The sequence below is a fragment of the Protomyctophum bolini genome (assembly GCF_963924005.1).
Source record: "Protomyctophum bolini genome assembly, chromosome: 8".
Taxonomy (NCBI): Eukaryota; Metazoa; Chordata; class Actinopteri; order Myctophiformes; family Myctophidae; genus Protomyctophum; species Protomyctophum bolini.
In genome coordinates, this window is record NC_137869.1 from 41,895,134 (window position 1) to 41,909,813 (window position 14,680).

Genomic DNA, 14,680 nt, shown 5'->3' on the forward strand with positions numbered 1-14,680 from the left:
TTTTTTTAGTTGCATTGAAATCGACCACAGGGGGATTTTAGATCGCTTCATATAAGAACTGTGTTTGAAAAATAAACCGATCATCTCGGCCTTTCTGTCAGGGGGGGGGGGGGGGGGGGTGGCTGTGTGTCGTTAATGATGTTCATTAATATTTGATACAGCCAGTCTCTGGAGAAAATGGAATGAATGTGGCCACAAAAGCCTTGAAACTACATATGAAGGCAATGTCGCTGCTAAATTATACGCCACGCCCATCTGTCAACACATTGCGTTCCTGAGATTCCTCGTTGACGTAAGCTCCGCTGGTGGTGACTCAACTCGTACTAACCACGAAACATTAAATATCAATGAAATAAAAATAAAAAATAAACGTAATTAACATTCAGTTTCTGTTGTGCGACGGGCAGACGCAGCCACCCGCCTACCCGGAAATGTAGTCTCTGGGTTATTTGATTCGTTTCTAACGCTTTATTTTGTTACTCTTTGGGTATATTTGTACATTTCCACCTTCAATCGATGCTTCATATCCATATGAGTGTAAAGGCCGGGATGATCGGTTTATTTTTCAAACACAGTTCTTATATCTAAAAAATGGTCTATGCTCTATACTGTACATACAGATCAGACAAAATTATTTGTCACACGTATAGGAAGGGGTGCATTTCTCTCGCGTCTAACCCATCCCAACATTAAGAGCAACTACTGAACATCACCCGTGAAGCACTGACTGCTTAGCCTGGCTTAATAAGCCAGACTCACGTGTGGTAATCCGCAATGTTTTTGTTGCAACGGGCTGATTCGTGTCTGGCTTTTCAGCCAGGCTCACCCGTAAATTAAGACGGGCCTCCAGCAGCTGGTCTACAGTAGCAGGCGGAAGGCTGCCATTGGTCAGGAGGAAGGTAGAGAAGGTCTCATTGGCTCTGAGGTATTGTCCCACGGGGAGGTCTGCAAAACAGGGAAAAGTGTCTAGTGAATTTGGGGGTAGGGGGCACAGAGCAAACGTGTCCAGTGGATGAACATATAGGCCCTCATTTATCAACCGTGCGTACGCCAAAATATGGGTGCACGCCGAAATTACCGACATTTTTGACATTTACCATTTCCGCCAAAGCTTGAAATTGAACGTGACAACGTTCAAAATCCACGTTTGCTCCTCAACTGGCGTACGCATGTTTTTCTGTCGCAGAACGGCGGAGCAGCATTGTTTGACCAGCTGAGAGGCTGCCAAAGGCATCGAAACATATGTATTCACTCCTAAAATGTTAATATAAAACTGTATGTATATGGGCTACATGTAAAAAAAGAAAAAGAAAAAAAGGAATGGACCTACAAGATGTGTCTTTGTGTCATATTAAATTTATAGGAGCTTTCCAACTTTACAATTAAAATCGCACTTGATTTAAGCCATTTAAACAGTGTTTTGCATGAGCGCATACATGCGAGGATTTGGGCTGTCTGTGCTGGAATATTTCCATGACGTTGGAAAGTATAGCCTATAGTGCAGTGCTGCCTGCAGCTGCGGAGAGTCCCAACATGCATGGGTAGCCTATATACTGTAGCCTAATCTACAGTAGGCCGATGTCTTTCTGGAGTTACATGTGCAATCTCCTCCTCGTTTAATAAACCCGACGCGTCGCTCGAATGCCAAATGTACCGCCAGCGCAAGTGGGAACCGCATCGGAGATGTAGGCTACCCAGCCAGCCCACCACCACCACTCCTCCAGTGCCAGCCACATGGGCTACGGTTTTAGCTGCACATTCATATATTGACAGTTGAGTTGAGTTGACAGCCTATCCACTGCAGCGACTATAGCGACTGTGAGGCAATCTAAATAGACTGTCGAACGTGCATGGTCAGTTGATCACGGTGTCACGGACAGACAGACAGGCAGACAGGACAGGATCAGGATCGAGGAGCAGCACCTATGCAAAACAGCAGCGTGTGTGTGTGTGTGTGTGTGTGTGTGCGCGCGCGCCTATTTGTTATTTAATTCATGGTTCACAGGTTCAGGTTTTCGTTCACTAATAGATCTTGTATATTAAATTAAAAATACTTTAATAATTTAATATAACTGTACAACTAACAACACACAGTGACAGTTGCTTGCAAATTGCGATATGTGCGTCAGCGTGCGTGCGGGGGGGGGGGTGAGGCGGGCAGCAAGGGGGAAGCGAAGCGAGAGGAGAAACAGACCTACAGCTTTATTTAATTCATGCAGGTTTATTTATTTAAGATACAAGTTGCAAGTTGCGTGTGCGTGCGTGCGTCTGTGTGTGTATGAGAGAGCTGGGGCAGCAAGTCCATGTAACCATGGTTTCAGGAAACGTATTGCCGTTTTCAGGTCGCAAAAACGAGGGCGAGGCTTGATTTCATAGGGCGTGCCAGATAGATTTCAGCCGTCACATTTATTAACGTCAGAACGAAATTAAGGAAGGATCAGCTGTTTGCGATCACTTTATAAATGCCGTGGCGACGTGGGTGTACTACGAAACCTGCACTCGAATCTGTGGCAGATTTTACACTCGATTGATAAATGAGGGCCATAGTGAGCTCTGAGCTGTCTAATATGGTGTAGCAGGTTCATGTCCCAGAAACACTCTTATCTCAGATTATAGGCGAACATTTTCAGAAGTTTCAAAAAAATGTCTGGTGAATTAAAAACAAACATGGGCCAAAACAAAACCATCACAAACAAACCTATACACTCGCTGCTTTTAAAACCGTTACAGATACCGTTCCAACATATGAACGAGTGCCCTAAAAAAAAATGTTTTGTGTTTCCGAATTGTTTCCACGCGGGGTTTGCTCCTATTTATACACGTCACCAGATGTATCGGCAGGTGGAGGAGACCTCCAATCATCCCGGCTTGCGCGAGAGGAGAGACTACTTGAGAACCAATTATTCTGTGGTTTGTGTGTGACAGAATCTCTCCTGTATACTTTCACATCACAATGCTGTTTTTCGGCCTCTCGGCTTTCACACCGTCCGTCTGAATAACGGAACAATCACCGAGGGGATTGACGGCTCCTCGCTCTCCTTCTCACTTTAACCCATTTTGGGCGGGAACCCCATGTTGGTGTTTTAAGCATTATGTTATACTTTAGCTATTGAAAAATAGCAGATCTACAAGCTCGTAGCGCGCCACCGAGTGGCGCGCTACGAGCTTGTAGGTCTGCCATTTTTGAAAAATCGTGAAAATGTGCCTCAAAACGTTTTAACTCAAAAATCTTTGCTTCTGGAGGGTCCCCCTGGAACAACATATTTTCAGATGGGGGTCAGTGGCCAATTACAGATCATTTTTTGGGGGTCCTTGACATGACATATTGAGTGATATACGTAGGCCTAGAAACATAGGTATTTCAGAAAACTGTCAGGATTCAGAAGACATTTTTTTCTCAGGCCTAAATGAGTTAACAAAACGCAACAGGTTTTCATTCTGTCGGTTGGACATATGTCTGGCGTGGTGGGCGCTTATCGGACAAAGCACTCATTGTTAATCGTGAAATGTGATCGTCGTCAGCGACCCGCTTATAAGACAAGCGTTTAGCGGTGAAGTTAAATGACCCGTCACTCGACACCCACTCGAGCACCTGCTAAACGGGGCCCTTTAGTTCAGTGCCCCATTTTGGACTGAGGTCGATTAAAAATAAAAAGAAACGCTTCTAAATCCTAATAGTTTTCTGAAAAACCTGCTTCTAAATCCTAATAGTTTTCTGAAAAACCCATGTTTCTATGTCAGTGGTGCTCAACCTTTTTCATGTCAAGGACCCCCAGAATTATCTCTATTGGGCCACGGACCCCCCATCTGAAAAGATGTAGTTCCAGGGACGCCCCCAGAAGCCAATATTTAGTTAAAAATGTTCGTTCTGAAATATATATTAAAAGATTTGTGTCACATTTTCACGACTTCAAAAATAGCAGATAACATGGCGGAGATGAAACCCAGCTCAGTAGTAGACCCACCTAAATATAACACTATGATATTGTATTAATTGTATTAGCTTGAGGCCAAGGAGGAGAGCTTGTACAGTACAGTACAGTACAGTACAGTACAGTACAGTACAGTACAGTACAGTACAGTACAGTACAGTACAGTACAGTACAGTACAGTACCACTCACTTCAGACGGGTCTGATTTGTTTTTTGCATGAACTACAAAATCTACGACAACCGACAAATAAGCCCCTTCCATCCTGGCATAGCCATTTTGGTCATTATTTATGTCAAAGTCAATATATATGGTATATAAAAGGAAAAAAATGTGTTAGCATTATGTCATGCTTTAGCTATTGAAAAATAGCAGATCTACAAGCTCATAGCGCGCCACCGAGTGGCGCGCTACGAGCTTGTAGGTCTGCTATTTTTGAAAAATCGAAGAAACCACTGACATATAGGAAACATAGCTTTTTCAGAAAACTGTCAGAGACATTTTTTTAGAGGTCTCAGGTCAAAATGGGTTAATAGAATGTTCCAGAACATAAAAAAAAGAAAGGTCAAATGGACGTATTCCGTTCCATTACTTACTGGGCCATGCTCCCGGCCTCTCTCCCAGCCTCTGGATGCTCTCCAGCAGGTCCTGGAAGCGCTGGTAGAATCTCTGGTTACCGCTGTACGCCAGCACGGTCTGAGCGTCAACGAACAGCCGGCTCAGACTGCGGAAGGACAGAGTAGTTAATTGCCATTATCTAATATATATATAGGCCTCATTGTGATTAGGCAATGATGTAATGATAGATGGATAGATTCTTTATTTTTGTGTCATGCACCAAAGGCGCCCAAGCCCACATGGACTTACAGGACACACCATATCATTGCTTCAATATTGCATTGTGTACAAGAAACAGGTTTGTTTTGTTGGGGTTTTTTTTTCTTTTTTACACAAACAAAACATTCTGCCTTCTTTTCCACGCTTTGCATAAAAAAAGTCTGCTAAAGCAAAAAATACCTTTCCCAAAACAAAATTCCAGTTTTTCATAGTCCTCTAACCAGAAAATGTTAGCACAGATGATTGTCATTTTACAAAATAATACATGTCTTAATGATTGTGACTGGCTACTAGCCCTGGTCCAGTGCATTAGCGAGTCTCTCACTATAACTGCCCTGCCAGGGGTATAAGAAATCCCACTGCCGTGCGAGGGGTCCAACTTAACAAAAATAATCAAGAAACAAATCTTGCTTTGTGTTGGTGAAAGCACCCACAGCTTCTCTGTACAATATACTTTTTGGGGCATGAAATAAAACAAAATATTGTATTCGTAATTTTTGTTGACCAGATCTGTAGAGAGCGCTCCAAAGTCCTCAGTGTCCTGAGAGGCTTAATTCCCAGCCTGGAGAATATAGGCTTTCACCAACACACAAAACAAACTTTGTTTCAGTGATTATAGTAGAGTAGTTTTCTTTATTTTTGGTGAAGTTGGTATACCCCGTGAGCAGCAGAGCGCATTAGTGAGAGACTCGCTATAACGCACTGGACCAGGTGCTATAGTGACATGGCCTATTATACCCACTGCATTATACTTACATGGAGTTATCAAAGTTGCCCACTTGTCCCGGGGTCTCTCCGGGGGTGGGGCTGTGGAAACAGGGGTTGTTGATGTTGCAGATGATGCTCTGGATCCACGGCAGCGTGCCTGCCGACGGAAGAGCTTTGTTGGGGAAGTGACCTGCAGGTGGAGAGCAAAAAGGTTCAACAAGTGTTCAACCACCATCATAAGCCATATCATCATCCTTCAAGTGCCGTCGAGATCTGCGACTCGCTGTCGCTGCTTCCACTGGTCTCTGTTGCTACAGTTCATTCACAGTCAGTCCTGTGTCCCTACACTCAGAACATCTGGAAATGCGAGAGGTCTTGTTCCTCTTGACGGGCAGGGTATAGTCTCTCCACGGAAGAATATCCGAAATGACTTGAGTCTTTTGCTCATGTGGCAGTGTCCGGCAAAGCAAGGAGTCTTATTTCTGCGACCGCCATATAAGATGTAGCTTATTATATTGCGAGCGCTCCAGGCCTGTCCTTTCCTTGTCTGGAAGTCATACTGTATACCTCAGCCTCCATTATTTACCATTCATGAACACTATAATTTTTGTAAATAGTGTAAATATCTGATCTACAAGCCCACAAGCCATTTTTGGACGCCACCGTCCAAAAATTGTGTTTTTCACTATTTAATTAAATTAACAAGTGTGGAAATTAATGCAACGCTCTCCCTCAGTCCCTCTTGGTTATCAACAGAATTAAACAAGATTATAGAAATCTAATCTACGTTTTGGTAAATTGCCCTGCAGGAACACTGGAGCACCTATTGTTTCTGGGTGCTGAAGGCCAACATTAGATGTGTGTTAACTAAGGGACACTGAAGCACCTATTGTTGCTGGGTGCTGAAGGCCAACATTAGATGTTTGTTAACTAAGGAACACTGAAGCACCTATTGTTGCTGGGTGCTGAAGGCCAACATTAGATGTGTGTTAACTAAGGAACACTGAAGCACCTATTGTTGCTGGGTGCTGAAGGCCAACATTAGATGTTTGTTAACTAAGGGACACTGAAGCACCTATTGTTGCTGGGTGCTGAAGGCCAACATTAGATGTTTGTTAACTAAGGGACACTGGAGCACCTATTGTTGCTGGGTGCTGAAGGTCAACATTAGATGTGTGTTAACTAAGGGACACTGAAGCACCTATTGTTGCTGGGTGCTGAAGGCCAACATTAGATGTTTGTTAACTAAGGACAGTATCAGAATGCAGTGGAGTTGTGTAGCACGCAAATGTGTAACTACAACTATATGATCAGATCAACCCCCGGATCTTTAGATTAGTTCGTACATTGTTATGCCTCAATTTGCCACACGTCCAATCGACCCGTGCGGTAAACCAGCATAATTTCTTATTTTCAGTTAAAATTTCAACTTGTAAAAGGCTATAATCGCCCATGCAGAGTAATGCGATATACTGTGCCACAAGCCAGCCAGGCAGAAGTCAAAGAACAGGTTGTATAGAAAGACAAGTGTGCCTGTTGTCGCTGAACCGGTGTCACGAAGCTAATCAGCTTATACTGTACGTATACACATACAGTATAGCTGAGAGATATAGCCATGCCAGGAGGGGGAGGAGGGAAGGAATGAAGTGTTATAGTTGGAAGAGGCAACCCGGGAGGGGATTTACCGTGGTGTAGTGGTTCACACACCCACAGCACGCCACCTCACCTTTACACACGTTAATCCCTTGCCATGTGCGTGCGTGTGTGCGTAACACGTAATAACTATACATGAAACTTGGTGGGAATGATAATGGATGCAGGTCGGTAAAAACATATTAAAACTGGGAAAAGCATCTGTGTCGTTTTAGATTTTTGAGCTTATCTCGATCTGCTACTATTTTTGGAAAAAGTGGACATATTATGAGGTTTCCACCCAACAGAGACGAATTAAACTTTCCCCCAAGGAAATCTAAAACAATTGCCAATTTACAAGTAGGGCTCAAAGTGGTTAGTTTCGTGCCTTTAGTTGCAGTTGTTTAGTCCTCATAAAAGGTTGTCACGGAAACGGGGTTACTATATAAAAAAAATGCTTTGGAAATAAGCGAATTAGCACTACAATCCAATGCCCCATTCAGGGCTTATGGTCGGGTAGGGGGAAATAGCCAACAATGCGTTTTTTCACAAAATAACAACAGTCCTTCATGAGGACTAAACAACTGCAACTACAGGTGAGAAAGCCTTCTGGCACGAACATCTCCTTTAACACGCATGTGTTTTGGTGTGGGACGCATGTAAGAGAGTGGATCAGAGAGGTCAAAGAGCAAAGTAACAGTCAAGGGCCAAATGACATCATCGCTCAATCCCCAATGAATGGAGACAAAGTTGAGGTTTGGCACGTCGAATGGGCCAGGTCTAAACTATAATCCTTTTACTGTAACCAGACGAGAGATGTTACGAGTCAGTCAAAGGTCAGTCAGTGTCACTGTCCGGATTACAAATAGACCAATGGTTGGGACAGACACACACGTGTCTACAAGCAGCCCCAAAAATTACTTATTTTCTATCAATTACTCACCCCATGAAGCCCTGAATTTCATTCCTACCGGGAGACTCAGCCGGTCATCAAATTATTGGCTCAAAAATTTGCACACACGTGTGTGTGCATGAATTAATTCAACGCTTCATATGGGGCGTGTCATTGATAGAAAAGAAGTCGTTTTTAACCCATTCTGAACGGGAACCCATTGTGGTGTTAGCATTATGTTATGCTTTAGCTATTGAAAAACAGCAGATCTACAAGCTCATAGCGCGCCACCGAGTGGCGCGCTACGAGCTTGTAGGTCTGCTATTTTTGAAAAATCGAAGAACGAAGAATCTGATCTCAGGTCAGAATGGGTTAATCGGACCAGTGTGCGTGTCCAGCGGAAACCTCGTATGAATCTGATCTCAGGTCAGAATGGGTTAAAGTATATCCAACAGGAACACTCACATTGGCTCTGTTTGTACGGAGGGTGAGAGTGACGCACGGAGATGAGGATGACGAACAGGAAGAGAGGCCACAGGAGCTCGATGAGCAGCTGGATCTGATGAAAGAAACAAAACGACATCAAACATAATGTTACGGAAGAAAATAGAACAGTACAGAATACAGGCATTTAACCACTTGAACCCTGCTTAGTGCATAATAATAATGATTATATTATTACCATTAATAACACAAACAAAACAGTATGGAGGTTCTAATACCTTGTTTCTCCGTCTGAGGGTGATGTTCTTCCAGAGCAGGAGCTGCAGCTGTGTAAGAAACCCCATCACTGGGACCTGGAGCTATCTGGCCATGCTGACACACACACACACACACACACACACACACACACACACACACACACACACACACACACACACACACACACACACACACACACACACACACACACACACACACACACACACACACACACACACACACACACACACACACACACACACACACACACACACACACACACACACACACACACACACACACACACACACACACACACACACACACACACACACACACACACACACACACACACACACACACACACACACACACACACACACACACACACACACACACACACACACACACACACACACACACACACACACACACACACACACACACACACACACACACACACACACACACACACACACACACACACACACACACACACACACAATACAGTATGTCGTTCCGATCATGTTGTGTCTAGAGTTGGAACACAACATTCTCAACAGAATGAGTTTTTACTAACTAGTTGTTATTTAACCTTCGAAACGTAGTAAACTGCACCCGGGTTGGTTCTGTACTTCTTGGATTGCTCTGTTTTCCGTCGTGACACCCCCCTCTTAAGACCCCTGGGAGTCCCACACAGGAACAGTGATTATTTTTGTTTCATGTTGGGGGTGAAACCCAGCGAGCACGGTTAACCGGAAACCTGGACGAATTCAGTGACGTCTTGGTATTGTAGGCCAGATCAAGTCAATTCAAGACCCTGACGAAGACCTTTTGGTCGAAACGTTATTAATATGTATTTGCCTCGCTCATCATCAAATAAACTATTTCATTCTTCACCTAAAGACGGAGTGCCGGCTTGGATTATTTTCTTTTCAAGTCCACAGTTCACATTTTGAACAAGCAGTGCTACTTGGAGGAAGGATACCTTTTGTCCATATAATTCAAGACGATAGTCAGATCTGGAAGAGCACGCACGTCTCAAAAATGTCGACGGGGGTGCAGGACGCCAGGACAAGAATATACAATCATGATTCCTGATGAAGACCTGGAGGAGTCGAAACGTTGATTCCTGATCCCTTAATACAATGTATAGGAGCTTAAATAACGGTGTGCGCGACTTCCTACATGTATACCTTCTTCCTATAGTCAGATCTGGCCCAGAATAAAGAAGACGTCCTGGAAATGAGGTGAAGATCATCCCCCATATGGGCTGTGATCTGGCCTATAGTCCTGAACGTCACCGGAGGACGTCATCGTCATAACGTCATTTGGCAAAAGCAGCAGCTATAGGACAAGCTTGAAGTGCGGCACGAGGATCTGTTGCTTTTGACACCGTTTGTGTGTGACTGGCTGTAGTGTGATCAGCAAGCAGGTCCTTAGTAGTACATTAATATAACCCATTCTGACCCGAGATCAGATTCTAAAAATGTCTTCTACATCCTGACAGTTTTCCCAAAAAAAAAAGCTATGTTTCTGTGTCAGTCGTTCTTAGATTTTTCAAAAATAGCAGACCTACAAGCTCATAGCGCGCCACTCGGTGGCGCGCTATGAGCTTGTAGATCTGCTATATTCAAATAGCTAAAGCATAACATAATGCTATAACACCAACAGGGGTTTCCGCCCCAAAATGGGATAAAGAGGCTTCTGTCCACCATGCAGCAACGATTTATTGAGTGACCAGCTCTCGGTGTGTAAACTGACTGACCTTCCGCGCCATTATGGTCAAATTGGCAATCCTCATGATCTATTCTAAACAAGCTTAACTGCAACACAGACGTTTGCTACATCAACTTTAAACTCTGGCGTGGCGGCTTCCTACACCAGTGCTAAACAGAAGACACTGCCGGCATCTTTTAATCTGTCAACCGTGCTTTCGGACGGAGAACAACAGATTAAAGAGAAGCTCCATTTTACTTGTAAGTCCACAACAGGGTTCTTACGGTCGTTCATCTGTTTACACCGGTAAACATGGTGTAGAGTAACTAAGTATATTTACTCAATTTAAGCACCGTACTTAAGTACAATTTGAAGTATTGTTTGACTTTACTTGAGCATTTCCAATTTTCAATACTTTTACTTCTACTCCACTACATCTCAGACTAGGCAAATATTGTACTTTTACTCCACTACAATTATTTGAAAACTTGAATTACTAGTTACTTTGTATATTTAGATTATTATTACAAAACATACAGTTCAGCCCTATATACTGTACATTTCGGCCCATTTGAACATGCAGTAGGCAATCTACACTTGAGCTTGTAAAAGATTGCAAGACTGCATAATGAGTACTTGCCAATACTTTTGTACTTTTACTCAAGTAAATGTTGTGTTCTGGACATTCACTTGTAACAGAGTATACTTCTACATTGCAGTATTGATACTTTCACTTATGTACAAAATGCGAGTACTTTTCCCACTATTGCAGATTTCTGCTGTAAACACGCAGGTGTTGACACTATTAAAGGGTTGCCCACCTGCCCTGGCACCTCTGATGGATAAAATGTACAGTATGTGGTTTACACTCATGTCAAGTTGGACATAGTTCACCATATTAGGGACGCTAACAACTGAAATCAATTAATCGATGATTCGATACTTTTCGGGCAGGTGGGTGTAACACCCGGGAATCAAACCCAGGTACTTGGAGAGGTGAGCCAAAGAGGACTCGGGGGAGATATCAGACTTTTAGGCCATCAGGCTGAGGTTGTGAACCACTCTGCTACATGGACATGACCTTTGTAGAACATGACCTGTACCTGCCCGACATGCAAGTGCCTCTGAGACCTTTAGTGTCAACCCCTGACACGCATAAGTATCAGCATCAACACAAAGATGTGGGGTCTTGGATACAGTACACTACAGTATTAACGTAGAGTAGGTGCTCTTTGCCAACAATGCCAAGTAATTTCTCATTTCCTCATCCTTTCCCTGCTTTGAAAAGTGTCTGTCAGTCTACACAACTATGTTTACTTATAGGAGCAAGTATATCTAGGTCAGTGTCAGCTACATTTCACACAAGATGTTCATTAAAATACACACACCATATTTTAACCCGGTGTTAGGTTTTACACAATAATAATGTGATGCTACAACATTAGCAACCACAGTTTAAGAACATCAACAAAAATAGAAACGCACAGTTACTGTATGTAATGTGAAAGTATAGTATAGTATTAAAACCTTTAACCAGGAAGTCACTTTGACGTTAAACCTCAATTAAAGTGATACTGGCCAAGACATGGCCAATGCAGTAGGCTATAAAAAACCCCACTTATAACAGAAATTAACCTTTAAAAAAGTATTTATACAAAAGACAGTAGCCTGCAGCATTTATACTATTTTATAGCCTGTATGGTTTAAAAACATGAGCGCAGTCTTAATATGACAGCCTATCCACAGCATCCAGTATAATTCCTTTTAAAATATGGCACATAAACAAGGTGCAAGTTTGCGTTGAATCAATATTTAACCTTACCTAACGTATATGATGCAGAGCTATAAACAACGAGTGATGATGATGATAATGCATCTGCTCTGCCAGTGATAATACCGTGCGCCCTCTTCACACACAATGAATGAACTATGGCATAATTAAATGGTTAAATATATCAAGTAGTATTCAGTATTCATTACCTTCGGTATAGAGGTGATAACACTCGCTTTAGTTTATTTCCGTATCCAAACAAGTGAGCGTCCTGCGGCTGTGTGTGTGTCTCTCTCTCTCCATTTCCATGTCACTGTTTGTAATGAGAGAGGTAATCTACGCAGGGCCCGCCCCACTGCACGCCGCTCATTGGCCAGAGCGGGATTAAGGACCCGGGTCATGGAAGCCGGTACAGCATCTGATTGGTTTGCGTGGTCTGTGTTTTGATGCGGAAAGACAGCTGATTGGCCAGTGGGCGGTGACAGAGCAGTGTTACCCAAGGTTACTGTAGTGCAGCGTAAACTGCTATACAAATATACCTGTAGGCCTATATGTTTATTTTATCCCAATGCTGAAATGACTAAAGATTGAATATGCCAATATATATATGGTTATTTTGAAAAAGTGTTTTTAAAATACGCAGGCAATAAAATAAAACAACATGGTTCCTATAGCCCTAGAATTAGTCCAATAAATTAAGTAAAAAATTCCTCAGGTTGGACCAAATTGGATTATTTTGTTTCTCAACTGATTCTGACAGGACATTAGGTCTACTAGCCAGGATTTAAAAAATCTACCGTAATCTGCTCACTGCTAATATCCTAAATTTGCCTTGTCGCTATTGATAACATATTATAAGGCAATATTTTCTAAATTGCATTATGCTTTAAATAGCATGTGACGTGTTAAACTAGGGGGTTTTCATGATTCTGAATCGATTCCCAGCATTAGTTTTGCATGAAAAACTAATGATTGGCTAGTAGACCTAATGTCCTGTCAGAAAGGTGAGAAATAAAATAATCCAATTTTGTCCAACCTCGAGCCATTTAATTATTGGACTAAAATGGCTCTTATTGTTTCATACAGTTTGTACAGTATTTCACATAATTGAACATTTACGAGGTTAATTAAATGATCACAGGCATTCTAGGTCTACATGGTTCCATCCTTTAAAAGTGTCATCCAAACATGAAAATAAAAGTGAGAAACATTCTTAAATAATAATTTATTTTATTTTATATATAGGCTTACATTTATTTTACAAATGAGGGGCTATTCGCTTTGATTGATTGCAGAATTACAGTACATTTCAAGCACAACTCAATACAAAAACTGTTAACTGTGAGTGGACAACACCATAAAGCATACTTCCATCGTTTTCAATTCATCATAACATTTAGAGACGTACAAATATACACTTCTATGGAGGAGGAAGCCCCCATTCCCTCGGTGAGACCATTGTTTTCATGTGTGGATTCACATTGCCATCTACTGGCAACACTGGTGTACTGCTGCTGGTGCACAAGCAACCCCCTTGTCGATTACTGCAACTGTCATTAATGCAGATAGAATATCCAAGGGGCTGAACAAATTTGTATCTTCATGCAGCTGTACACAAGACATGACAATACATATAAACCTTGAACATCAACGTCAAGTTCTTTCCTACGTTCCACTCCAAAGGCAGGGCTGCCAAGTTTCAGAAAAGGCCAAGTGAGACCTTAGTGGCTTAGTGTCTTAACTAAAGAGCTGGAGAATACTCATTCCTTTGTCAATGTGAACTTCACAATACTATGTAGGTTATGAATCATGCCCGGTATGATCTGTTGTTCTTGGATATGGAAACCTTCTCCTTTACAACTTGAGCAATTCTCCATTGGACCCTCAAAATGTCTGCTAAAGCAACTAACTCCACCACCTCCCCCCCTCTCATGGAAGTCATTGACAATATATAAAGTCAACACACCAACTTTGACTAATAAGCCAGACTCAAATTACACCCCAGCAGGCAATTATTTTTTGCCAACGGCTGATTCGGTCTGGCTTATTAGCCAGGCTAAAACATCAGTTTTAGCCTGTCTATGGACTTAACATTAAAAGGTTTGAGAAACAAGTTAACTACAGTATAGGGTTGAATAGAATTGACAGTGACCGATGTCCCCCTGGCTCTGGTCTATGGGCCCAAGTGTCTGAGCAATTACTGCTCCACCACATTCTGTATCATGAAAGATGACTCCTGCACCTATAAAGTGGTGGAAAAAGTACTCACATGTTTGACTACCAAGTAAAAGTACCAACCAGATTGTAGAAATACTAAGAGTAAGAGTTCAGTCATCAAAATTTACTTAAGTAAAAGTAATTGCATCAAAATACCACAAGTAAAAAGTACTCAGGACCCATGTCACATGTTTTCAAATGTATTAAAGTTATTTTTAAATGTCAGAGCTACAAGCTCACTTTGGCAATTTGAAAATAAAAATGTGGAGTAG

General features: G+C 42.3%; 1 protein-coding gene across 1 annotated transcript in view; it reads right to left on the reverse strand.

Moving 5' to 3' along the window:
• The window catches only part of abca7 (ATP-binding cassette, sub-family A (ABC1), member 7), a 123,654-nt gene extending 111,175 nt beyond the window's left edge, over positions 1 to 12,479 (reverse strand). The window contains 6 exon segments of the mRNA XM_080770351.1: positions 827 to 945; positions 4,527 to 4,654; positions 5,524 to 5,665; positions 8,465 to 8,558; positions 8,722 to 8,815; positions 12,401 to 12,479. Coding sequence (XP_080626477.1) covers positions 827 to 945; positions 4,527 to 4,654; positions 5,524 to 5,665; positions 8,465 to 8,558; positions 8,722 to 8,787 — 549 coding nt within the window. The 5' untranslated portion in view covers positions 8,788 to 8,815; positions 12,401 to 12,479.
• Positions 12,480 to 14,680: the final 2,201 nt, after the last annotated feature.